The following is a 24,105-nucleotide window of genomic DNA, read 5'->3' on the forward strand; positions in this document are numbered from 1 at the left end:
CTCTCCTTTACAAGTAAGCCAGTACAGGATGATTGAGACTCCAGTAATCTCAGTATAGACCCACAGTAGAACCTACATCCATGAATATTGGCTGGACAGAAAAAGGGAGCTTCAATTCTCAACCAGACTTCCCCAAAACTTGATTTCAGCATTAGGTATTTGGGGGCAGGGTGAGAAATACTGAAGTCCTATACCTGTTGGGAAGATACCATAGCTCTCCAGGTGGGAGCTGGGAATAAAAGGAGCCCTGCATTCTTGGCTACACCCACTTGGAGTGGTTTCCATCCTGACTAGCGGAAACAGGGGAGGGAAAAAGTGAGTCATGGTTCAAATATCACATACTCCCACTGTCCTAAGTTTTAGCACATTTTCTTCAAAAATGTTTATTTGCTATATGTCCTTAGAACTATTTCCAGAGACTTTAAATCATTATTTGTTTTATAATTCCACTGGTGACTGGGTCCACTGAGTTCCTCAGGCTGCCATGCTGCTAACTGATCATTCCCAGCCCTTCTCTTGCCCTCCGTATTTGATCCTCTGGGGATGTGTTATCAGTCCTATGGTAGATGTCTGCAGAGATGGCCAGAATGATTTCTCCTATCTCTATATGCACGTGCCACTTCTCTCCACAAGAAGAGGCTGTTTCCCTTTTTTTGGAGGGAATCTGGACTGGTCTTATGATTTGCTTTACCAATAGAAAATGGTAGAAAGGACAGCATGACAGTTCTGGCCTAGGCCTTAAAAGCACTGGAAGCTTCTTATTCTGTACAAAGATGGCACTATATAAAGAAGTTCAAGATAGTTTACTGAATGAGAACAGGTGCCACAGAGAGGAAAATAGAGATGACCAAGGTAACAACCAATACACAGACACCAGACAGTTGAGCATTTGCAGGCAGCAATTATGAGATTTCCCCCAGAAGTTTGTGCTTAGCTGAGACCTCAGCCATGTATCCCCCAGCTTAAATGGCTCAGCTGACACCATTTGGAACAAAGACGAGCCATGACTGCTCAACACTGACCACATTCTTGACCCGTAGAAGTGTGAACAATAAAGTGGTTGGTATTATAAACCACTGAGTTCTGGGTATTTTGCTTGGCAGTAATAGATTATAGAAACATGTCCTCAGTTCCCTGTAGCAGAAGGCATTTTCCTATAATCCCCTTTTTCATTCTGAGCTGGAAGAGAGCAGACCTCTCCCCATCCTGCCCCCCAAAGAGGACTCAATCTTGCAGTGACCCTTTTCAAAGGACTCTCTCTCTTAACCCATGCTTTTCAGAATCCTCTCTTGATGATATTTTGAGAGCTGAGATTTGATCTGGGAATTCTACATTATTGTATTTTAGGTTCTCACTCACAACTTCTTGTTTAACATACTGCATTCATATTTATTTATTTGCACATTTTCTGTGTCCACTGAAATGTAAGCTTCTCAAGGGCAAGAACTTTGTTCAGTCTTACATATCCAGCCCTAGAATAGTGCATGGCATGTAGTAAGTGCTCAATAAATATTTGAAAAATAAATGTGTACTTTGTGCCAAACACTGTGGTAGGCCCAGGATTATCTCTAGTGTTACCTCAGTTATTCATAGTGGACTGTTATGGTGTACCACACCAGATCTCAGCCTGCCTGATTTCAGTGCAGCTGTGCTGATCATGCATCTTGGGAGCATCCTTCATGTTTGTGCCACAGCAGCTATTTCCTTTCCTGCCTCATACTTTCTTCAGAGCAGCAGAAGACTGCCTGTCCTTGGGCAGGTACACCTTAGAACTGCTGGGGTATTCACACTAGTCCATTACTTGCACTTCCCAGGGTCACCTTTGTAAGAAACCACTGGTCCTAAGTCTTTGTTTCAGGCTTTGCTGCCAGGGGAACCCAAACTAAGAAACTTAGGTTTTCTTATTTAATGTCACAATAATATACAAGATAAGAGGTATTAGTCTTATTTTATAGGTAAAGAAAGTAAGGCTTAATGGGATTTAAGTGAATGGCTTAAGTTCTCTAACCTAATAAATGATAAATTTAGGATTTTAAATGCAGGCTTTTCTGAACTCCAAATCATGTGCTCTTTCCACAAAACCACATTGGGTTACCTTGCAAAAGCCACTGATAGCTCTCAACTTTAGCGTCCTCATTGTAAATGATGAGGCAGTATTGGATGCACATTTTACAGACTCAAGTGTCAACAGGGCAGGACTGAGAAGTAAAGACTGGGCCTGCAGGGACTGTGGTCGGCTGGAGGCTTGTGCCCTGTCCAAAGAAGTCTGCTGCCCCTTCGCCCCAGGCAGCTGAGACTGCGCAGGAAGGCAGGACCAGTGCTGCTGCATCTCCTACCTGCACATAAGAAATCAGAAAGCCAGACTCGTGAAACCTCCCAGTATTTAAATGGTGGCAACTAATTCAAATGTTTTAAACCCTGGACAGACTGGAAAGGGGCACAAGGGAACTTGTAGGAGTGATGGAAATGTTCTATGTATTGATGCAGTTGTATACACTTGCCAAAACTCAAATTGTACAGTTTAAATAGGTGCATTTTACAACTGTTATATCTCATTATAGTTATTTAAAAAGAATTTTATTTAATTTTTATTGTTTATGCTAATACAATTGTCCCAGTTTTTCCCCCTTCACCCCTCCCAACCTGTCCCCCACTTCCATAGTCAATCCCCACACCTTTGTCCATGTCCATGGGTCATTCTTATATGTTCTTTGACTTACTTTCAATCAGTTCCCACCTCCTCCCTTCACTATTACAGATGTCAGTCTATCCCATGATTCTATGCCTCTGGTTCTGTTGTGCTACCTAGTTGATTTGGTTCATTAGATTCTACTTATAAGTGAGATCATATGGTATTTGTCTTTCTATGACTGGCTTATTTCACTTAGCATAATGCTCTCCAGGTCCATCCAAAAAACTAAGCAAAAGGTAAGATTTCCTTCTTTTTATGGCTGAGTAGTATTAAAATGTGTAAATATACCACAACTTTCTTATCCACTCATCTACCAATGGGCACTTGGGCTGTTCCCAGATCTTAGCTATTGTAAATAACACTGCTGTGAGCATAGGGGTGCATAAAATCTTTTCAATTGGTGTTTCAAGATTCTTAGGACATATTCCCAGCAGTGGAATTGCTGGGTCAAAAGGCAGTTTCATTTTTAACTTTTTGAGGAAACTCCATACTGTTTTCCATAGTGGCTGCACTAGTCTGCATTCCCACCAACCGTGCACTAGGGTTCCTTTTTAGCCACATCCTCGCCAGCACTTGTTTGTTGATTTGTTAATGATGGCTATTCTGACAGGTGTGAGGTGATATCTCATTGTGGTTTTAATTTGCATCTCTCTGATGGCTAGGGATGTTGAGCATTCTTTTATATGTCTGTAGGCCCTCTGTATGTCCTCCTTGGAGAAGAGTCTGTTCAGGTCTTTTGCCCATTTTTTAATTGGACTGTTTGTCTTTCTGATGTTGAGTCATATGAGTTCTTTATATATTTTAGAGATTAAACTCTTGTGTGATGTATGTTGGCAAATATGTTCCCCAATATAGCTGGTTCCCTTTTCAATTTGATGGTTTCTTTAGCTATGCAGAAGATATTTTATTTGATGTAGTCCCATTTGTTTATTTTTTCCTTTATTTCCCTTGCCCTAGGACATATATCAGCAAAAATATTGCTACATGAGATATCTGAAATTTTACTGCCTATTTTTTCCACTAGGATTTTTATGGTATCATGACTTATGTTTAAGTTTTTTATACATTTTTAGTTTATTCTGGTGTATGGTATAAGTTGGTGGTCTAGTTCATTTTGTGTGCGTGTGTGTGGTGTCACTGTCCAGTTCTCTCAGCACCATTTATTGAAGAGACTGTCTGTACTCCATTGTATACTCGAGCCCCCTTTGTTAAATATTAATTGACCATAAAGACATGGGTTTCGGTCTTCTGGCCAAGATGGAGGCCTACATAGACACACTGCATCTCCCTCCACAACTAAGAAGCAATAAAACTACCTCAAAACTAGAGACAACCAGAAGTTCCAGAAAATCGAGTTGCCTGGAAGTCTAACAAACAAAGATATAAAGAAGAAATACTCATCCAGACAGGTAGGAGGGTCAGAGCCAGGGTGGAGAGGACGCAGTGTGGTGATGACAGCAGCAGCAGGGTCAGCAGCAGGCTGGCAGGAAGCACAGTCAGACATTTTAAAAAGTCGAGAGGGACACCTGGGGAGTGTTCCCAGCACCAGAACAGACTACACAGCTCACTATTCCAGTGCTGGGGAAAATAAAGCCTCATTACTTCTGACTGTGCAAACCAGTGGTGGCTGGGGCAGAGGCAGAAACTGCTGGTCTCTCAGTAGAGTCTGCTTGTTTAAAGGGTCCTCATGACCCTAGAACATCTGCGAACCCACTCAGTCTGGGAATGGCAGCCAGGGCAACAGCTAGAGAGGCACCAGTCCCATTCGGGAAGTGGGAGAAGTGCCTAGAAAAGGGGCCAGTCCTGAGGAAGCAGCACTCTTTCCTCTCAGACCCTTCCCCCACATACAGCGCCACAACTTGGTGAAAGAGGTCGCCCTGTACTGATGAATACCTAAGGTTCTGCCCCTTACAAGGTGCAACAGCTCTACCTAAGACACAGAGGCAAACAAACACAGGAGGCTGTCAAGATGAGGAGACAGAGAAGTATAGCCCAAAAGAGGGAAAAGATCGAGGTTCCAGTGGAAGAACTAAGCAATAAGGAGATAGGCAACCTAACAAACAAGGAGATAGCCAACATAACAGGCTCAGAGATCAAAACACTGGTGATAAGGATGCTCACAGACTTGACAGATATGTTTAAGTACAGCAAATGCAAAAGGGAAGAAGTGAAGACTATGCTAAACGAAACAAAGGAAAATCCACACCAAACCAATGCTGAAAGGAAGGAAACCAGGGTTCAAATCAATGATTTGGAAGATAAGGAAGAAAAAAACAGTCAACTAGTACAGAATGAGGAAACAAGAATTGAAAAAAATGAGGAGAGGCTTAGGAACCCCTGGGACAACTTTAAATGTGCCAACATCTGGATCATAGGGGTGCCAGAAGGAGAAGAGAAAGATCAAGAAATTGAAAGCTTATGTAAAAAAATAATGAAGGAAAACTTCCCAAATTTGGCAAAGGAAATAGACATATAGGTCCAGGATGCACAGAGAGTCCCAAACAAGCCAGACCCAAAGAGGACCACACCAACACACATCATAATTAAATGCCAGAGGTTCCAGATAAAGAGAGAATCTTAAAAGCAGCAAGAGAAAAGCAGGGAGTTACCTACAAAGGGGTGCCTATAAGACTGTCAGCTGATTTCTCAAAAGAAACTTCTTAGAGATTGGCAAACAGTATTCAATGTGATGAAAAGCAAGGACCTACAACCAAGATTACTCTATCCAGCAACGCTATCATTTAGAATGGAAGGGCAGTTAAAGTACTTCCCAGATAAGATAAAGCTAAAGGAGTTCATCATCACCAATCCATTATTATATGACATGTTAAAGGGACTTATTTAAGAAAAGATCAACACTGTGAACATTAAAATGACAGCGAACTCACAACTATCAACAACTGAATCTAAAAAATAAGAATAAAATCCAACTAAGCAAAGCAGAATAGGCACAGAATCATAGGTATGGGGATCATTTGAAGGGTTATCAGCTGGGAGGGGGAAGGGGGAGAAATGGGGAAATGGTGCCAGGATTAAGAAGCATAATCGCTTAGTACAAAATAGACAAGGGGAAGTTAAGAATAATATAAGAAAGGGTGAAGCCAAAGAACTTATATGCACGGCCCATGGACATGAACTAAGGCGGGTGGCAATGCTGAAGGGAAGAAGGTTACTGGGAACAGGGGAGCAAAGGGAAAAGAAATTGGGACAACTGTATCAACATAATCAATAAAATATACTTAAAAAAATAAAAAGACATGGGTGTATTTCTGGACTCTCTATTCTGTTTCATGGATCTATGTGTCTGTTCTTATGCCAGTACCAGACTATTTTGATTACATGGCCTTGTAGTAAAGTTTGATATCATGTATTGTACTACCTCCAACTTTGTTCTTTCTCAAGATTGCTGAGGCTACTCAGGTCTTTTGTGGTTTTATATAAAATTTTGGAATATTTGTTCTAGATCTGTGATATGCTATTGGTATTTTAATAGGAATCACATTGAATCTATAGATTGCTTTGGGTAGTGTGACTATCTTAATGATGTTAATTCTTCTAATCCATGAACACAGTATATACTTCCATATATTTGTATCTTCCTCAATTTCTTTCTTCAGTGTTCTTAATTTAAAAATATGTTCTTTTGAGATTCTAGAATATTCTGTAATTAATCATATGTTAAAAGAAGCTGGGAACAAAAATGGAACTTTTTCTAGTACATACCAGAGTTTCAAGTAAGTAAAAACCGTCTCAAAGTTTTGCAAAGAAAAACAACCTTTCTGAGAATGCATGGTCCACATCAGCATTTTCTTTTTTAGCCTCAGAATAATTATCCATATGGACAGGTTTCTCTTCTTCTTTAGGATACTGGAGAAAACAGTTGGATCACATCTCTGCTCACCTCAGGTCTTATGCCCAGAACAATCCTGAATTTCGGGCCTTGATTGCAGAACCCAGGATGGGAAAGGTGGGTAGACTCTGAATGGGACTTCTACTTCACAGTGTCCCATGTGATCAGGGTAGTTACCCTCCACTGGCTTCACCTGAAATTCCACTTTGCTTGGCTTCTTTCCCTTTCCTGCCCTGCTTCCCTTACTTCCTTACTATATTCCCTTGCAGGCACTGCCTTAATAAGTCACTTGCACATTAGTCTTAGGGTCTACTCCTGGGCACCTGACCCAAGACAGTTAATTGTGAACATTTCATGCTTTTAGACACTACATGCTGTGGAAATCCTGATGGTCTGGGTTAAATGACCCAGAATAGTTTAATCCAGCCAAATTGTATACTTAAATTTTATAGTATATTAATAGTAGTAATTAAAAGATTTAACCATTTAGGAATACATTCAATATCTGTATTATGTTTATCATGTCTAGTCCTTAAAACAAACCTACAAGGTAGAAGTATTACCATTATGGTAGTATTTAAAACATGGCCACAGATTCTTCAACAGTCTTCCATTCAAAGGATGGACTCTGTACCCCCTCATTTTGAATCTGAACGGGCTTGTGACTGTTGGACAATAGTATGTTGGAAATGATGCTATGGGACTCCCAAGGTGTGATCATATAGGCCATGTGGCTTCCTCTCACTTGGCATGCCTACCTCCAAAACTCCTTCTTGGAGCCCAGCCATCCTGCTGTGAGAAGCCCAGGCCACACTGAGTAGCCACATGTAGGTGCACTTGTGTGCAGCTCTAAATGAATTGAGGCCTCAAGTCGGGAATATGAATGATGAGACTCTAGGTCATTTCAGTTCCCAAACTGAAGCTACCTCTACCATTTGAGTCTTTAGCTGAGGCCTCAGCAAAGCCATCCCTGCTGAGCCCCGTTGGAATCCATGAACATGATAAAAATGGGGATTGTTTAATGTAACTGAGTTTATGAGAATTTTTACACTGCAGTAAATGATCAGAACAAACCTTACCTGACATTCAGAAAAAATGGCTTAGAGAGGTTTGGTGACTTCCCTAGAGTCCTACTGCTGCTAGGTCTCAGGGGATTCAGGATTTGAAACAGTTCTGTCAGACCCCATACAGCATGTTCTTTCTCTGCCATTATAAAGAGACACCTTGTGAGAAGATCTGTTCTTCTGTCATGAAACTAGGAGGAACCTTTAAAAATCAGCCTGTCTGTACTTCTAACACTAAATAGGCCAACGTTGAAACTATTGGATTGGCCAAAAAGTTTGTTCTGTTTTTTCCATCCACTGGCTCTAATAATACTTAATTGTCTTTAACTTCATTTGAAATAGTTTTGTTAATTGTATTGTAATAGCTGTCATATAAGCATGCTTTTAAAAAACTTATCAAAATTGGTGAATTTTTGTGTAACCATTTTAATATTAAATATGGAAGAAAATAGCAACATTTTCAGCATATTATTGCTTTATTATGTCAAGAAATATAAAAATGCAACTGAAATTTAAACAAAAAGATTTGTGCAGTGTATGGAGAAGGTGCCGTGACTGATTAAACGTGTCAAAAGTGGTTTGTGAAGTTTCATGCTGGAGATTTCTCGCTGGATGATGCTCCATGGTTGGGTAGACCAATTGAAGTTGATAGCAATCAAATCGAGACATTAATTGAGAATGATCAATATTATACCATACAGGAAATAGCCAACATATTCAAAATATCCAAATCAAGCATTGAAAATCATTTGTACCAGCTTGGTTATGTTTATCGCTTTGATTTTGGGGTTCCACGTAAGTTAAGGAGAAAAAAACCTTTTGACCATATTTTTGCATATGATTCTCTACTTAAATGTAAAAAAAAGAAAATCGTTTTTAAAACAAATTGTAACAGGCAACAAAAAGTGAATACTTTACAATAGAAGAGTTTGTGTGACAAGCAAAATGAACCACTACCAACCACACCAAAGGCCAGTCTTCATCCAAAGAAGGTGTTTTTGTATATACAGTGGGATTGGGAGGGAGTTGTCTATTATGAGCTTCCAGAAAACCAAATGATTAATCCCAACAAGTACTTCTCCCAATTAGACCAGCTGAAAGCAGCACTCAAAGAAAAGCATCTGGAATTAGACAATGAACTTTCTTGCCAACCCAATATTTCATTGTCGAGTATTGCTCAGTTTCCTTTGATAATCTATTTTGATGGTTTAGTAATTTTTTAGCCAAATCCAGAGGTCTGAAGACTGGCCTGTAGGCAGTTCTGGCTTGCCATCCGGTTTTATTGGATTACATTCATTTACTGGATACTCATTCATTTACTTATTTTATTCAGCTGCTTTTGTGTTACAATACTCAACATTGCCATAGAGTCCCCCAGAACCTAAAACATTTATGATGTGATCCTTAAAGCCTTTGCTGATTAATCCCTGGTTTAATCTAAATCCCTCCCACTACTTACAGAGAAACTGCTCAGCTGTGATACCTGGCCCTTGATTACCAATGCCTGGCTCCCAGGACACCTTTTCCAAGGTGATGGCATCGAGCCATAACTTGATTAAACTTAAAATATGTCACTTGTAGGTGGTATACATTTGGATCTTGCTTTCTTATCCATTCTGGCAGTCTCTGCTCTTTGATGGAGTATTTATTTAGTTCATTTATAATTAATGAAATTATAAATATGGCTGAATTTGTATCTGATATTTTACTATTTGTATTCTATTTTATCTAGTTTTTGTTTCTCTGCTTCTCTTTTTTTGCCTTCTTTTGTGTTAATTAAATATTTGATTAAATTTATAGTTTAACAGCTCAGAATTTCTTTGTGGTTGCTCAGGACACTTGAGTTCCATACCCACAGTTGTGAATCCTTTCTAATACTTTTTTGAAAGCTTATCTCTGCTACTGTCCATGAAGATGGCTATGAAGTTAGCATCAGTCTGAATTATATTCAAGTCTCAAACAAGGTGAGTGAAACCTTCAGGAGTTATTCATTGAAGAATGGACTGAACTAGTAAATTGTGGTTTATGATTTATTGAAATGTTTCTGTGTAATCCATAGAAAAATTTCAAATATTATTAAACCTGACTGTAGGCCAAGAGTTTCATAGCATTAGATAAATAACTGAGCTAAACCTGAGAGAAGACAGCTTTCAGGCACATAATGATATAGTAAGAACAGGAATTATATCAGCCACTTAATTGGTCTCTTATTTCTCAGGCTTATTTATACTTTCTGACATCTGATGGCAGGTCTATGATACAACTGATTTGGGGAAAGACTAACAAAAATGTTTGCCAAAAATGTCATTTTTGTCTTATTTGCCTATAAAAAAGAAACCAAATGCTGTAGCCATGTGTCCCTTGATCTACCCTCTTATATGGTGACAAGGGCATTGCAACAGAGCCTGTAAGTGTATAACAGACATTGATATTGGCAGCTTTAGTGTCACTAGACAAGAAGTCAAAATATACAAAAGAACTAATCAATAGATTGAGAAGATGGGTAAAGAAGGCAAGGAAGATAAGAGGAGCTACCATTTATTAGGTCCTGGTCATGTGCCCAGCAGGGTGCTAACAGTGTCCTTAAAATTAAAATAGATTCAGTGGCTCTGCCTACCTCAAAGGGAGGCTGGGAGTATCCAAGGGATAATTTATGTGAAAGTGCTTTGAAACCAAGTAAAGCACTAAATGACATGTTTCCAGTTATGGGCTAGAGCAGAGCTTGGGTCAGAGAGGTACTTCAGGAGAAGGGGAGTGAGGGGCATGAGATAAGTCAGGGGAAGGGGTTGAAAGAACAAGTGGTTGCAAGTAATGTCTAGATTTAGTCTGATCCACGAGGAGCTCTGGATTGTGAATGGCACCACGCAGTTGTCCCCAACTGAGGCATACCTCTAGGGCAAAGTAGCACACAACTACTGAGTAGAGTTGGCCAGAGAAGGGGGTCAGCTGTGAGCTGAGATGAGTATGCTGACCAGTTAAGGGGAACTGGGTAAGCACCAACTCCCAGGGTCACTATGTTTTTTTTGTTTTCTTTTTCCTTAACCTGCGTGTTCTAGTGTTGAGGAAGTAACAGGGGGTTTCCTATGGCAGGAGCTGGCAGTCATGTGAGGGTAGGGCAGGGTGCCATGCTATGAAATCAGTCCAGGAGGAGATAGAATTTTAGGTCTGGTCTATGTATTATCTATCCTTACTTTATAAACATTTGTTTCACCTCATTTTACTTTCACAACATCCCTTTGAGGTAGGGCATAATATTTCCACTTTATAGACGAGGGAACTGTGACTCAAAGAAGTTAAGCAACTTGCTTCTTCCAAGGTCCCTAATCTAGTAATTGACAGAACCAGGATTTAAACTGCAACCTGAGCCTCCTAATCAGGCAACCCTAATTCCAAGACACAGAAGGGTTTTAAGCAGGGGCAGGACACAGTTATTTACAAATTGTATCAAGGGGAATGGCACAGCCACATGGAAGGCAGGCTGGTGGGAAACTTAGGAGGCTGTTGTGATGATCCTGGTGTGAGAAGAGGGGGCCAACGCTGTAGTGACTGAGAGGAGAGAACAGACTGATGAGCTCTTTAAGAGGCAGAATGAACAGTACATCCTGGTGGGTAAGGGAGTTGTAAGAAGGATGTCCAGGTTTCAGTCTTGACTGTGCGGGCAGAGTGGTCATTAACAGGAGGAGCAGGCTGGCAGGGAGATTGTTGGGACACAACCATCTTATCATTCATAGTGCTGAATTTTCTTATTGGCCAGAACATTTACCTGAGTAAGGTGGTGAATTTCAGCGACCACTTTCTGAGCAATGTCACTGAGGGTGGTAATGCGCTATTCGGCAGCAGGTCCAGCTTGGGTGAGTTGTGCCCTTTCATTGATTTTAAAGCCATCGACCAGGAACACACTGACTTGGCAAGGATGGCAGAATTGTTTAAAATTTGCCAGCCCAATCACATGTCTTACTTTTTCATGTTCTAGCCATTTTATTCCTCTGGCTTCCCTGAAGGCAGGGGTGAGATTTTAGAAGCCTTTCACAGGCTTGGGGAGATAAATTGTGGGTGGGGTGTTCTATGGGGCCTAAAAACTGTAGTCACTTCTATTCCCCTCCTTCCCACCCATTTCCTGGTCCTGGACTGAGAGAAGTGTCTATAGGAGTCCTCTCTGCCATGTTTAATCAAGTAGAAATTTCTACAAAGCCCATTTTACCCTTTTGACTTCTTGAGCGGCATGACAGTAGACTCCAGCTCTTTACTTGTGGGGAGAGGTTGGCGGGCAGTCATCATTTTGGTCCTTAGTTATTTGTCATTCCAGAGAGTGACTGCAACCAGAGCACCTCAGATACCACTGAAAAAGTCAAGAGGACAAAGACTTTTAAGACTAAAACGTTTCAAGAAAAGAAGCAGCAGCTTACAGTATGTGTATCCCTTGGTCATTACAGCTGTTTTCTTTGGCCTATCTACTTAGTGTTTTATTTTAAGATTTTTTTAAAATAGAAGAATACTTTTTTCATTTTCTGTTCCTTTTTATGACAATATATTTTTATTTTTGGACTCCTTTAAATGATTTTTAATTTAATTTTATTTTTATTCTTTTTCTATTACAATTGTCCCACATTTCCCCTCATTGCTACCCCGCCACCCAGCCCACCCCTTCTCCCACAGTCGATCCCGACCCCGTTGTCCATGTTCATGGGTTATTTATATTAGTTCCTTTACTAAACCCTTCCCCTACTTACACCCTTCCCTCCCTCCCCGCTCCCTCCTGATTACTGTTACTCTGTTCCTTGCTCAATTTCGTTCATTTGTTTGTGTTGTTCCTTAGTCTTCTGTATTAGGTGATATCATATGGTATTTTTTCTTCATTGCATGGCTTATCTCGCTAAGCATAATTCTCTCTAGTTCCATCCATGTTGTCGCAAATGACAGCAGTTCTTTCTTTCTGCTGCATAGTATTCCATTGTGTAAATGTACCACACTGTTTTAATCCACTCATCTACAGATGGACACTTACATTGTTTCCAGCACTTGGCTATTGTAAACAGCGCTGCTATGAACATAGGGGTGCATAAGTTCTTTTGACTTTTGAATTGGTGTTTCAGGATTCTTTGGGTATAATCCTAGCAGTGGAATTGCTGGTTCAAAAGACAGTTCCATTTTTAGTTTTGAGGAAATTCCATAGTTTTCCACAGTGGCTGCACCAGTGTCCATTCCCACCAACAGTGCATTAGGGTTCCCATTTTTCCGTATCCTCGACAGCACTTGTTGTTTGTTGATTTGTTGATGATGGCCATTCTGACTGGTGTGAGGTGGTATCTCATTGTGGTTTTTATTTGCATCTCTCTGATGGCTAGTGTTGTTGAACATTCTTTCATATGCCTATGGACCCTCTGTATATCCCCCTTGGAGAAGTGTTTGTTCAGGTCCTTTGCCCATTTTTTAATTGGGCTGTCTACCATTTTTGTGTTGAGATATGTAAGTTCTTTATATATGTTGGATATCAATCCCTTATCTGATGTATCACTGGAAAATATGTTTTCCCATATGGTTCTTTTCCTTTTCATCTTGCTAATCTTTTCTTTTGTTGAGCAGAAGCTCTTTAGTTTGATGTAGTAGTCTCTTTTGTTTATTATTTCCTTTATTTCCCTTGCCTTAGGAGATGTATCAGTGAAAATATTTTTATGTGGGATATCTGAAATTTTCCTGCCCATGATTTCCTCTAAGATTTTTATGGTGTCACGTCTTACATTTAAGTCTTTGATCCATCTTGAGTTTATTCTGGTGTGTGGCGTAAGTTGGTGGTCTAGTTTCATTTTTTTGCATGTCCCTGTCCAGTTCTCCCAGCACCATTTCTTGAAGAGGCTCTTCTCATTCCATTTTATGTTCCTTCCCCCTTTGTCGAATATTAGTTGACCATAGAGGCCTGAGTTTATTTCTGGGCTCTCTATTCTGTTCCATTGATCTATATGTCTGTTCTTATGCCAGTACCGGGCTGTTTTGATTACAGTGGCCTTGTAGTATAGTTTGATGTTAGGTATTGTGATTCCTCCTATTGCGTTCTTTTGTCTCAAGATTGCTGTGGGCATTCGGGGTCTTTTTTTGTTCCATATAAATTTTTGAAGTATTCATTCTAGGTCTGTGAAATATGTCACTGGTATTTTAACAGGGATTGCATTGAATCTGTAAATTGCTTTGGGTAGTATGGACATTTTAATGATGTTGATTCTTCCCATCCATGAACATGGTATATGCTTCCATTTATTTGTATCTTTCTTAATTTCTTTCTTTAGGGTTATGGAGTCTATCATGTCATCTGCAAATAGTGACAGTTTTACTTCTTCTTTTCGAATTTGGATGTCTTTTATTTCTTTTTCTTGTCTGATTGCTCTGGCTAGAACTTCCAATACTATGTTAAATAGGAGTGGAGAGAGTGGACATCCTTGTCTTGTTCCTGATCTCAGGGGAATGCTTTCAGTTTTTCCCCATTGAGTATGATGTTGGCTTTGGGTTTCTCATATGTGGCCGTTACTATGTTGAGGAATGCTCCCTCTTTCCCCAATATGCTGAGTGTTTTCATCATAACTGGGTGTTGTACTTTATCAAATGCCTTTTCAGCATCTATTGATATGATCATGTGGCTTTTATCTTTCATTTTGTTTATATGGTGTATTACATTTATTGATTTTCTAATATTAAACCATCCTTGCATCCCACTTGATCATGATGTATGATCTTTTTAATGTGTTGCTGGATCCGGTTTGCCAATATTTTATTGAGGATTTTAGCATCTATGTTCATCAGCAATATTGGCCTGTAGTTTTCTTTCTTTGTTGTGTCTTGACCTGGTTTTGGAATTAGGGTAACACTGGCTTCATAGAAAGAGTTTGGGAGTTTCCCTCTTCTTTGACTTTTTGGAATAGTTTGAGAAGGGTAGGTGTTAGTTTTTCCCTAAATGTTTTGTAAAATTCGCCTGTGAAGCCATGTGGTCCAGGGCTTTTGTGTGCAGGGAGTTTTCTGATTAGTGTTTCAATTTCACTCTTCGTTATCGGTCTATTCAGGCTTTCTGCTTCTTCTTGATTTAGTTTTGGAAGCTTACATGTTTCTAGAAATTTGTCCATTTCATCTAGGTTGTCAAGTTTCTTGCCATATAGTTGTTTGTAGTAATTTCTTACAATCCTTTGTATTTCTTTGATATTGGTCGTGATTTCTCCTCTTTTGTTTCTGATTTTGTTTATTTGGGTCCTCTCTTTTTCTTTATGAGCCTGGCTAAAGGCTTGTCGATTTTGTTTATCTTTTCAAGGAACTGGCTCCTATTTCTGTTGATCTTTTGAATTGTTTATTTAGTTTCTATGTCATTTAATTCTGCTCTAATCTTGATGATTTCTTTTCTTCTCACTCTGGGCTTCGTTTGTTGTTGTTGTTCTAGTTCTTATAGCTGTAGGGTTAGATTTTTTTTATATGTTTTATTGATTATGCTATTACAGTTGTCCCAATTTCCCTTCCCTCTGCTCCCCTCCACTCAGTGGCCCCCTCCCCCCAGTGGTACCCCCTTTTAGTCCATGTCCATTGGTTGTGCATATAGTTCTTCTCAACCTTTCTGTCTACTCCATTTCCTCCTACTATGCTTCTTAATTCCTATACCATCTCCCTCCCTTACCCCCTTACCCCTCCCTGCTGACCTTCCCCCAATATGTTCCTCATACCTATAGTTTTTTTTCCACTCTCGTTGCCTATTTAGTTTGCCTTTGTTTCAATTCCCTAGCTTCTGTTGTTGGTTCTTGTGATGCAGTTTTCATTTTAATGTTCATAGTTTTGATCCTCCTTCTTCTAAACCAGTCCCTTTAACATCTCATATAATAGTGGTTTGGATCTAATGAACTCCTTCAGTTTTATTTTGTCCCGGAAGCACTTTCTCTGCCCTTCTATTCTGAATGACAATTTTGTTGGATAGTGTATTTCTGGCGGTATGTTTTTGATTTTCATTACTTTGAATATTTCTTGCCAGTGTCTTCCTACCTGCAGAGTCTCCCTTGAGAAGTCAGCTGATAGTCTAATTGGGACCCCTTTGTACATGATTCTTTTCTTCTCTCTTGCTGCTTTTAAGATTCTCTCTTTATCTTTAACTTTTGACAATTTGATTATAATGTGTCTTGGAGTGGTTCTCCCTGGGTCCAGTTTTTCTAGAACTCTCTGTGCTTCCTGGACCTGTAAGTCTATTTCCTCCCCCAAGTTCGGGAAGTTCTGCTTTATTATATCTTCACTTAATTTTTCAATTTCTAGTTCTTCTTCTTCACCCTCTGGCAATCCTATATACTGTATGTTTGATCTCTTATAGCTGTCCCAGAGGTTTCTGATTCTCTCATCACTTTCCTTACTTCCTGTTTCCTCTCTCTGCACTGGTTGACTATTTGTTCCTTCCCTGTGTTCTGGTTTGTTGATTTGAACTCTGGATTTTACTTCCTCACCACTTGTCTCGTATGTGTTTTTGTTCTTTTCCGTATGAGTGGTTTTCAATCCTTTCTCATCTTGTTCCAAATCTTTTGTTAATTTTTTAAGCCTCTTCCTCCTTCTCCTCTCTTTCTTCTTCTTCTTCTTTCTTTTCTTCCTTCTCCCTTCTTTCTTCTCCCTCCTTTCTTCTCTCTTTTCTTCTTCCTCCTTCTTCTTCTTCCTTCTTCTTCTTCTTCATTTTGAAAATATAAACAATAATAAAAACCTTCAGTTTTCTGATGCATAGATTGTTGATAGATGAACTTTTTTTTCCCCCAAGCAAGAGCTTGACTTTGAACACTTTATACAGCAGGCAAAGTAAATTTTAGGATTCATCTGGTTGCTTTTCCTAGAAATATTCATAATAAAACTTATATGGGGTTTCTGGGTTTTGGTGAGATTTCTCATTGCATCCCTGTTCTTAATAATATAAAACCATGTGAGTGTGGTGTCCTTCATCAAGACAAGGTTTCAAAGACCAGCAATATTTACATTAAATGTGTTTGTTTGTGCTGCTGGCTGTTGAAGACCACCGCCCCCCTATACACGTACACACACAATTGTCCTCATGCTCATCTGTCCCTGGGGCTCAGAAGTTAAGCTTGAAGAGTAAATATTTACCTTGAGGGTTGAGCCATGGCAAGTAAGACTTGACAGTAAAAAATATTTTGTAGCAGTGGAAATGACCACATTTTGTAATTCTGCAGCCCGAAAATAGACTCTTGCTGAAGGAAGTGGGACCCACAGGGGAAGGAAGAACCTCTGTAATTGAACAGTTGCTTGATGAAGTAAGTGCAACCAAAGAACAAGTCTCTGGGGGTTTCAGCCTGTTTCATCTGTCTTTCAGATGAAAGTTTTATTCAATATTGTGATCATTAATTACTGTGCCATTTAATTAAAAACTGTTTGGGAGTGGATTAAATGATAAATCCAAAGTTTTACATGAGTTGTTACCTGTTGCTAGTTTTTATGGCAAAGAAAACAGTCAGAAAAGTACACTTGAGCCTAAATAACATGCATGAAGGTAGACAGAATCTCTGGCCTATGAGACTCCATGTGACCTTCATGTTTCCTAAAGAAGCAAGATTGTCTGAGTGCCTGCCCCTCCTGATGTAGAAACGGAAGTTTGACCACTGAGTGATGTGGCAACTCTGTCTGTTGTATGTTGGGTCTCAGGGTTTCTGATTCTCTTCTCTTTGGATTTAAAGATTAATTTCATCAAGGATGTTTGTTAGTGACTAAGACAGTGATTAGATGCTACTGAGTGCAAGTTTTTTTGTGGCAGGATTGTCCTTTTCCATATGCTGCAGGGAGCAGATCCAAACTGCAGTGATAGTGAAGACCGACCTGCTATTATCGTGGCTGTGATCAATAAGCACCATGAGGCAATCCCAGTTCTTGTGCAAAGAGGAGTAGACATCGACCAGCAGTGGGGACTGTAAGTCAAACAGAACAAAGGAGAGTTCTGGTGCCATGTTACAGCCAGCCGATACCCAGGGGCTCTGTTGCAGCAGGATTAGTCTACATGCATGCCCTATTCAATTTGACCTACTTTAAGAAGCATTCAAACATATTGTGGACTTAGTAAGTGGCTAAACTGTTTATATTTTCTAAATCTGGGTAAAACAAAAATTTAAATATTGACTGTTGGATTGCCTAAATTATAGTAGCTTTTAAAAATGATGATATATTTTGCTAATTCATGAATTTATACTATCGTGGGTTTGGCAAATTCTTAGCACTTGGGGTTTTAAGCAATGTTTTTGTCATGATCTGAATTGTTAAGGACCATAAGAGAAGAGAGCCCCACAGAAATATACCCATGAAGTTAATGCAGAAAAAAAAGATATATAGTTGTCTCTGGATGTTAACATCACTGGGGAGGAGACTGGCCCATCTGAATCCACCACATAATCTCCTGCTGCCTTGGTTTTCCCAGCTGTGAAGCAGGACAGTTAGATACCAAGTCATGTGGGATGGCTTTGTTACAAACTGTCTTCGTCTTAGTGCTGTCCTGCCTCTTGTCCTCTCCCAGCCTTGTGATTCTATTTTCCTCTTGCAAGTAGTAGGAAACCTGGGGTAGAAAGTTCCTTGAGTATGGGTCCTTCCTGTTAAATGCCTATATCCTGCTAACCAAGCTGTTGAACTAGAAGTCTTGAGGGGTATCACAGGCGTCTAACACTACTGCCTCCTGAATTATTACTAAGGTAGGGTCAAAGCTCAGGTCAGTGAATCATACTGCTTAGTAGCTCAACCAACATAGTTTTGCTTCTCTTTTCCTCTGTTTCAAAATTTCCTCTAGTAATTTTACTTAAAATATATCTCTCTTAATTTTTCAACATGCATTTTTATAAGTTTCTGTCCAGTAAAACAGATATACTTGTAGAGATGACCCCCTTTTTCAGTTTTATTGGATGTTTGGCATGTTGGTGCAAATATTTGATGGCTGGAATTTGCTTTCTCAAGTTTTCTTAGGGTTCACATTTATCATACTCTGTCAACTTCTCTATTTATCCCACACTTGTATTATCATTATTAATAAAAATAATGCTATCTTGTTTTGTGTTAAGGTATGCTTTATATTTGTATAATTCAGAAAAGCATTTAAATATGTTGTGGTTGATACAAAAATATCTTCAGCACATTTTGAATTGATGCTTAAATATGATGAGTCTTAGACTTATGAAAAGCCCACCTAAGATGATGAAACTACTCTGGACATGGAACAGATTAACTGGATTCCTTCGGTTTTCCACAGTTTCCATTTTTGCTTCAGTGCCATTCTATAAATTGACATTTATCCACATATGATCTCATTGCGTTTCTACTAAGTCTAACACTGTGGTTATGCCATCTATCTAAATGGTGTATAATAGCCCTTTGTCATTTTCATTGCATTATCATAATTACTATTAGCAGAATTTAGGTCACATGGAGATAGGGGAGGAAAGGTCCCATACCTACCCCTTAGGACCTGAGACACAGTAGCCTGGAACAGATTTCCTTTAGGTGCAGAGGAGTATTGGAGAGGTTTCATCAACTTCATTTAATTTTGGTCCAAAGTGAGATTGCCTTATTTATGAGTAGTCTGGCAGAAAGATTTTTTTAAATGTGTTTATATCTGTTTATTGAAAACAATTATTACATATCAAATAACTTTTTATTTATTTTTTTCAAATAACTTTAATTTTATCAAAGTAAAACATGCATATGATTGAAAAATCAAGCCCTATGGAAGGGGTTAGCAGTTCTCCTCTGCCCTCACTTTCTTAACCCCCATTCTTTGTCCCCAGGGACAACTATATTTAAATATTTTAAAATCCTCCTGGGAGTCAACTACATCTTTGTCACTAAATAATATCCTTAAACTGATAATTATTTAGTGTGCTTAGACATTATCTATTGAATCTTGCCATGATAGATGATGATTTGGTGCACTGACCTCACTTGATCATTTCTATCCCCATATTCATGTTTTAATCATTCTATTAGTGTTTTTGGTTCCTTTACTAATTGCTGTTATAAATAATGTGCCTAAACTCATATTTCGACTATTATTTTTCAATGGTATCTCTTGACTGCCTTGTATATGTGTGCATATAACTGTATATTAGTGCTTCCTACCTTTACCTATCCTTCCTCTTCCATCTCACAACTTCTCTTTTTTATGCTTACTTTTTAGAAGACTGATCATAGTTATATTTTCTTGTATTAACATAATGAAGACTTCCATTCTTTATGATTAGATTTCATAATTAGAATTGATTCCAGTCTATTTCAATAGAAAAAAGCACAAAGAGTACTTGCATTATAATAGCTATATAACCATTGTTCATGGCAGAATTAAATGGTATGCTGTGATTACATTTTCTTCTTTGTGGATTCAAAATATTTCCCTGTAGGCCACTCAAAGTAGAATTTTGTTACCAGAAATGTCAAATAGATTCTCTTTACACACCATGAATTATTTAAAATCCTGTCACATTTCATTTTTTTCATAAACTATGAATAACATATAATTTTTGTATCTTTGATCTTCTTGGAATTTCTGATTGCTTTTGTTTTTTCTGGTTTGAAAAAGAACATGGCTTCATCAAATCCATAATTCTATCTTGTTTCTTACTTTTTTAATGCAATTCTTCTTAGAGACATTCTTCTTGGAATGTACTTCCTATTCAGGTTTTGCCTGATAGCTTTTCAGATCTGCTGTACAGTGGTCATTATGGGATTCCTTTCTAATTGGAGTTCACCTGTAGTTATTGTTCACATTTTCCTCTTTCTTGGTTTTGATTCTTGTCAGGATAAAGTATGGCCTCAAGTAACTTCTCCAGAAAGAGTGTGTATAAGAAACTTTCTGAGTCCTTGAATGGACTAAAAATGATTTTTTTGGTCTTTAATCTTGATTAATATTTGACTAATAATAATTTCTGTGTTCAAAATAAATTTTCCTGAAGTCTTACAAAGTTTTGCTCTCTTGATTTCTAGCATCCCACACAGCCCATGAAAATTCTACAGCAAATTCTTGTTCATTTGTGACTTATTTGTTCTTTCTGGAAGCATTTATCCTTGACGTTCAGAAATTTTACAAGGATTGGTTTTGTTTTTGTTTTTTTTTGTTTGTTTGTTTTTTAATGTGCTGTCTTTCATTCACCCAGTTGGCCCTTTCAATCTGAAAAGGCATGTCTTTCTTCAGCTCAACGGAAATTTCTTCTATTATCTCTTAGGTATTTTTTCCTCTCTGTTTGTTGTTGTTGTTGTTCTCTCCTTCTAAAACCTCCTATTAGTTTGATGTGGGCCTCTTGGATTGATCTCGTATATGTTTCTTTTTTATTTTTCCATATTTTTCATCTCTATTTTTCTGTTTTGAGATTTTATTAACCCTCCTATATAATATTTTTACTTTCAACAATCATATTTTTACTTTCTAAGAGCTACTTTTTGTTCTGATTGTTTTCTTGTTCATAACCGCATGTTGTTTCATTCGTCTTCAATCTTTCTGAGGATGACAATTAAGTTTTAATCTTTTAAAAATGTTTGTATTGTGTGTCTTGGTTTTTCTCAGATATCTGTGATCCTTTGTTGTGTATCCATTTTTAGAATTGGCAGTGTTCTGAATGTGTGGGAATTCTGTGTACATTAGTGGAGCTTCTCAACTGGGGAATTTTGAGGGGTAGATAAAGCTGCTCTCAGGCTGGGACAACTGGAAGACTTCCCTCAGGGCATGGCAATTGCTAACCTGATTCTCACCAGAGGCTCCATTTTTCTTATTCAAAGAAGAGGCCACCATATCTTTTTCTCCATGGGATAAATTTAGGGTTGCAGGTACATCTGCAGGTGCAGGGGATGGAGGTGGGATTAGGGAAAATGGGTCTGAGAGAATACAGAACACTGTTTGCACATCCCATTTCTACTCCAGTCATGATTCCCTTGTACCATCTCTCCTGCCATCTCTGATCAGGAGCCTTTCATTAGTTCTAAAATGCAGGTACCACTCCATCCTCCATTTCAGTCATCCACTGCTCTATCTCTGGGCCAGACCTTTCAGAAAAGGTTGAGAGAAAGTCTAGCATGCAGTAAAATATACTCTGTCTGACCTCTTGGGCTTGCTCTGTGGATTCTGAGACTAGTTTTTAAGATCATATTATACAAACCCAACTCACTTACGCCAAAGTCATTTTCCCTACATGAGAATAGAAACCTCAGCCCTGAAAGGTTATCATATAGACAATGCCCAAGAGGACCAAGCCAGTGTTGAGACTATGTCTAATATGCTCCATAAACTCTGGCCAGAAATTTACTAAAATAATTTTTATTAGTATTTGTTAAGTCACCTACAAACCAGATCCTTATGGGTTTAAGAAATAAATGTTTCACTCTGTCCTGTGCAGTTCAGTTTATTGGAACATTGTCCTATAACCAAAGGGTTGAAGGTTTGATTCCCAGTCAGGGCACATATCTAGGCTGCGGGTTTGGTCCCTGGTCCAGATGTGTACAATCCCCAGTCCGGGCACATATTATTCCCAATACAGGTGGGTATGGAAGGCAGCCAATTGATGTTTCTCTCTCGCATCAATGTTTTGCTCTCTCCCTTCCTCTCTCTCTGAAAAGCAATGAACAAATGTCTTCAGGTGGGGATTAAAAACATGAATGAATGAATGATGGTTCATAGACATTTCACTTTTTATCTAATGTCACAGCTTAGCCACCATCACAATATTCCTCCAAGGGAAGAGGCAGTGAGAAGTGATGCAAGAGATTATCCCAATTAAATAGGTCAGTGGGTGAAACCAAGGCCCCTTTGGTCATGTGCTACCTCTCCAGTTTCTTTAGCCAGGATAATTTTTTTCTCCCCAAACAGCCTCCAAAATACAGCTCTTCATGAAGCAGCTCTACTTGGCCTGGCAGGAAGGGACTGCATCGCTGCTTTACTGGGGTATGTTCCCTGGCCCCTGGGGAGACTTGTGAGGGCCATAGTGAGCCCCCTGCTTACCTGGGGGGATTTCAGAGGGCTATGGTGCCTGGCTATATAGTTAATCCTGTGAATGGGGGCTTGTATCTCACCTTGGCTTCCAGGCAGTATGTGCTTTTCAATGCACAATGAAAATGTTGCCCCTCTTAAACACAATTGGTTGTAGGACTTTGATGTAATGGTGCCCAATGGATTGGCAATTGAACATTTGAAATAAAACCTCTCAAAATGTCCCATCCTTTTGAGAGCCACCTTTGAGAACAGGGGTCATCGTGGCCTCTTGAGAACAAGTTTGGGAAGGTGGGGCCAGGAGTCTCCCAGACTGACCTCCATGTCAGGGAAGAGCCAGGCCCTCAGGTCCAAGTGCCCATGTCCTTCAGCTCACCACCATTCCCTTCCCAGATGCAATGCAAGCATCCAAAAGAAGAATACTAGAGGCCAGACAGCCCATGACCTGGCTCTGACAATTGAGGATGACCTCATCACATCACTCTTTGCTGCTAAACTCTGCCTGGATGACTGTTAGACCCTAGGGGTTCTTTGGGGCTTCACTTAAAGAGACCATCTAGCTTTGGCTTTTCTTTGTTTCTTTCTGAAATGTGTATTTGAGGTTTGGGAATTGAGATTAAGAGGAACTCCTAAGTTTTTTTTAAATTATATGACAGTGTAAGTGACCAATACCACATGGACATTTCCTAATGTGCCCTGGATAGTGATGAACTTAATGTGTGTTTTATTGCTGATTATTTTAGAATTTTATTTTAAAATTTATTTTTAATAGATAATAATTGCATATAATTCAAAGTTAAAAAGCATTAAGAATTATGTTGTGAAAAGTCTGCTTCTTATTCCTATCCTACAGCCACCCACTTCCCCTGCCCCTCCTCAGAGGCAAGCCAATTATACCAGTATCATCTGTATCTTTCCAAAAATAGTATAGGATTATATAAGCCCATGTATATAATATATGCATATGCACATGTGTAGAGTATACATAATTATAAATGTAGATAACACACATATATTCTTTCCCCTCTTTTAAGGAAAATAGTAGCAAACTACATACTGTTCCATCATGTCCTTTTGCTTAATATATCTTGTACATGGTTCCAAATTAGAACATAAAGGTTGAGTTTATTTTAAAATTTTCTTATGTTGACCTCAATGATATTCCTATTGTCATGGTTTGTAATTTGGTTACAAATAAGCTTTGAATAAACTATTTGCAAGAATGTGTAATTTTGACATTTCTTTTTTCAGAATGTTATTTCAGTCTTTGAGTGATTGAATTGTGGAATCCCTAAATTGTTTCTGTTAATGTATATAACTAGAATATTTATTAATTTAAAATAATTAATCTAGCATACTAAATAACAGACTTAAGTGGTTGCTGTCATCACTACCTGCACTATATTTCCTGTGAATGGGTAACTGTAGGAAGAACAGGTGCAGTCTTAGGAACCCAAGCTCCCAGTGGAATCTGCCAGTGCTGGCACTGAGTTCCACTGGTCATACCTTTGGCAATCTTTGTTGGGATGCTGCAAGGTTAACC

General features: G+C 38.9%; 1 protein-coding gene across 1 annotated transcript in view; it reads left to right on the plus strand.

Annotated features, from left to right (window-relative positions):
• Positions 1 to 23,708, plus strand: part of DZANK1 (double zinc ribbon and ankyrin repeat domains 1) — a 136,587-nt gene extending 112,879 nt beyond the window's left edge. The window contains exons 14-21 of the mRNA XM_090286005.1: positions 6,556 to 6,659; positions 9,496 to 9,570; positions 11,361 to 11,457; positions 11,913 to 12,013; positions 16,792 to 16,872; positions 17,395 to 17,522; positions 22,443 to 22,517; positions 22,956 to 23,708. Coding sequence (XP_090142131.1) covers positions 6,556 to 6,659; positions 9,496 to 9,570; positions 11,361 to 11,457; positions 11,913 to 12,013; positions 16,792 to 16,872; positions 17,395 to 17,522; positions 22,443 to 22,517; positions 22,956 to 23,079 — 785 coding nt within the window. The 3' untranslated portion in view covers positions 23,080 to 23,708. The remainder of the gene's footprint in view (positions 1 to 6,555; positions 6,660 to 9,495; positions 9,571 to 11,360; positions 11,458 to 11,912; positions 12,014 to 16,791; positions 16,873 to 17,394; positions 17,523 to 22,442; positions 22,518 to 22,955) is intronic.
• The last annotated feature ends 397 nt before the right edge of the window (positions 23,709 to 24,105 follow it).

Source organism: Furipterus horrens, unplaced genomic scaffold (genome assembly GCF_987537825.1).
Source record: "Furipterus horrens unplaced genomic scaffold, mFurHor1.1.pri manual_scaffold_8, whole genome shotgun sequence".
Lineage (NCBI taxonomy): Eukaryota > Metazoa > Chordata > Mammalia > Chiroptera > Furipteridae > Furipterus > Furipterus horrens.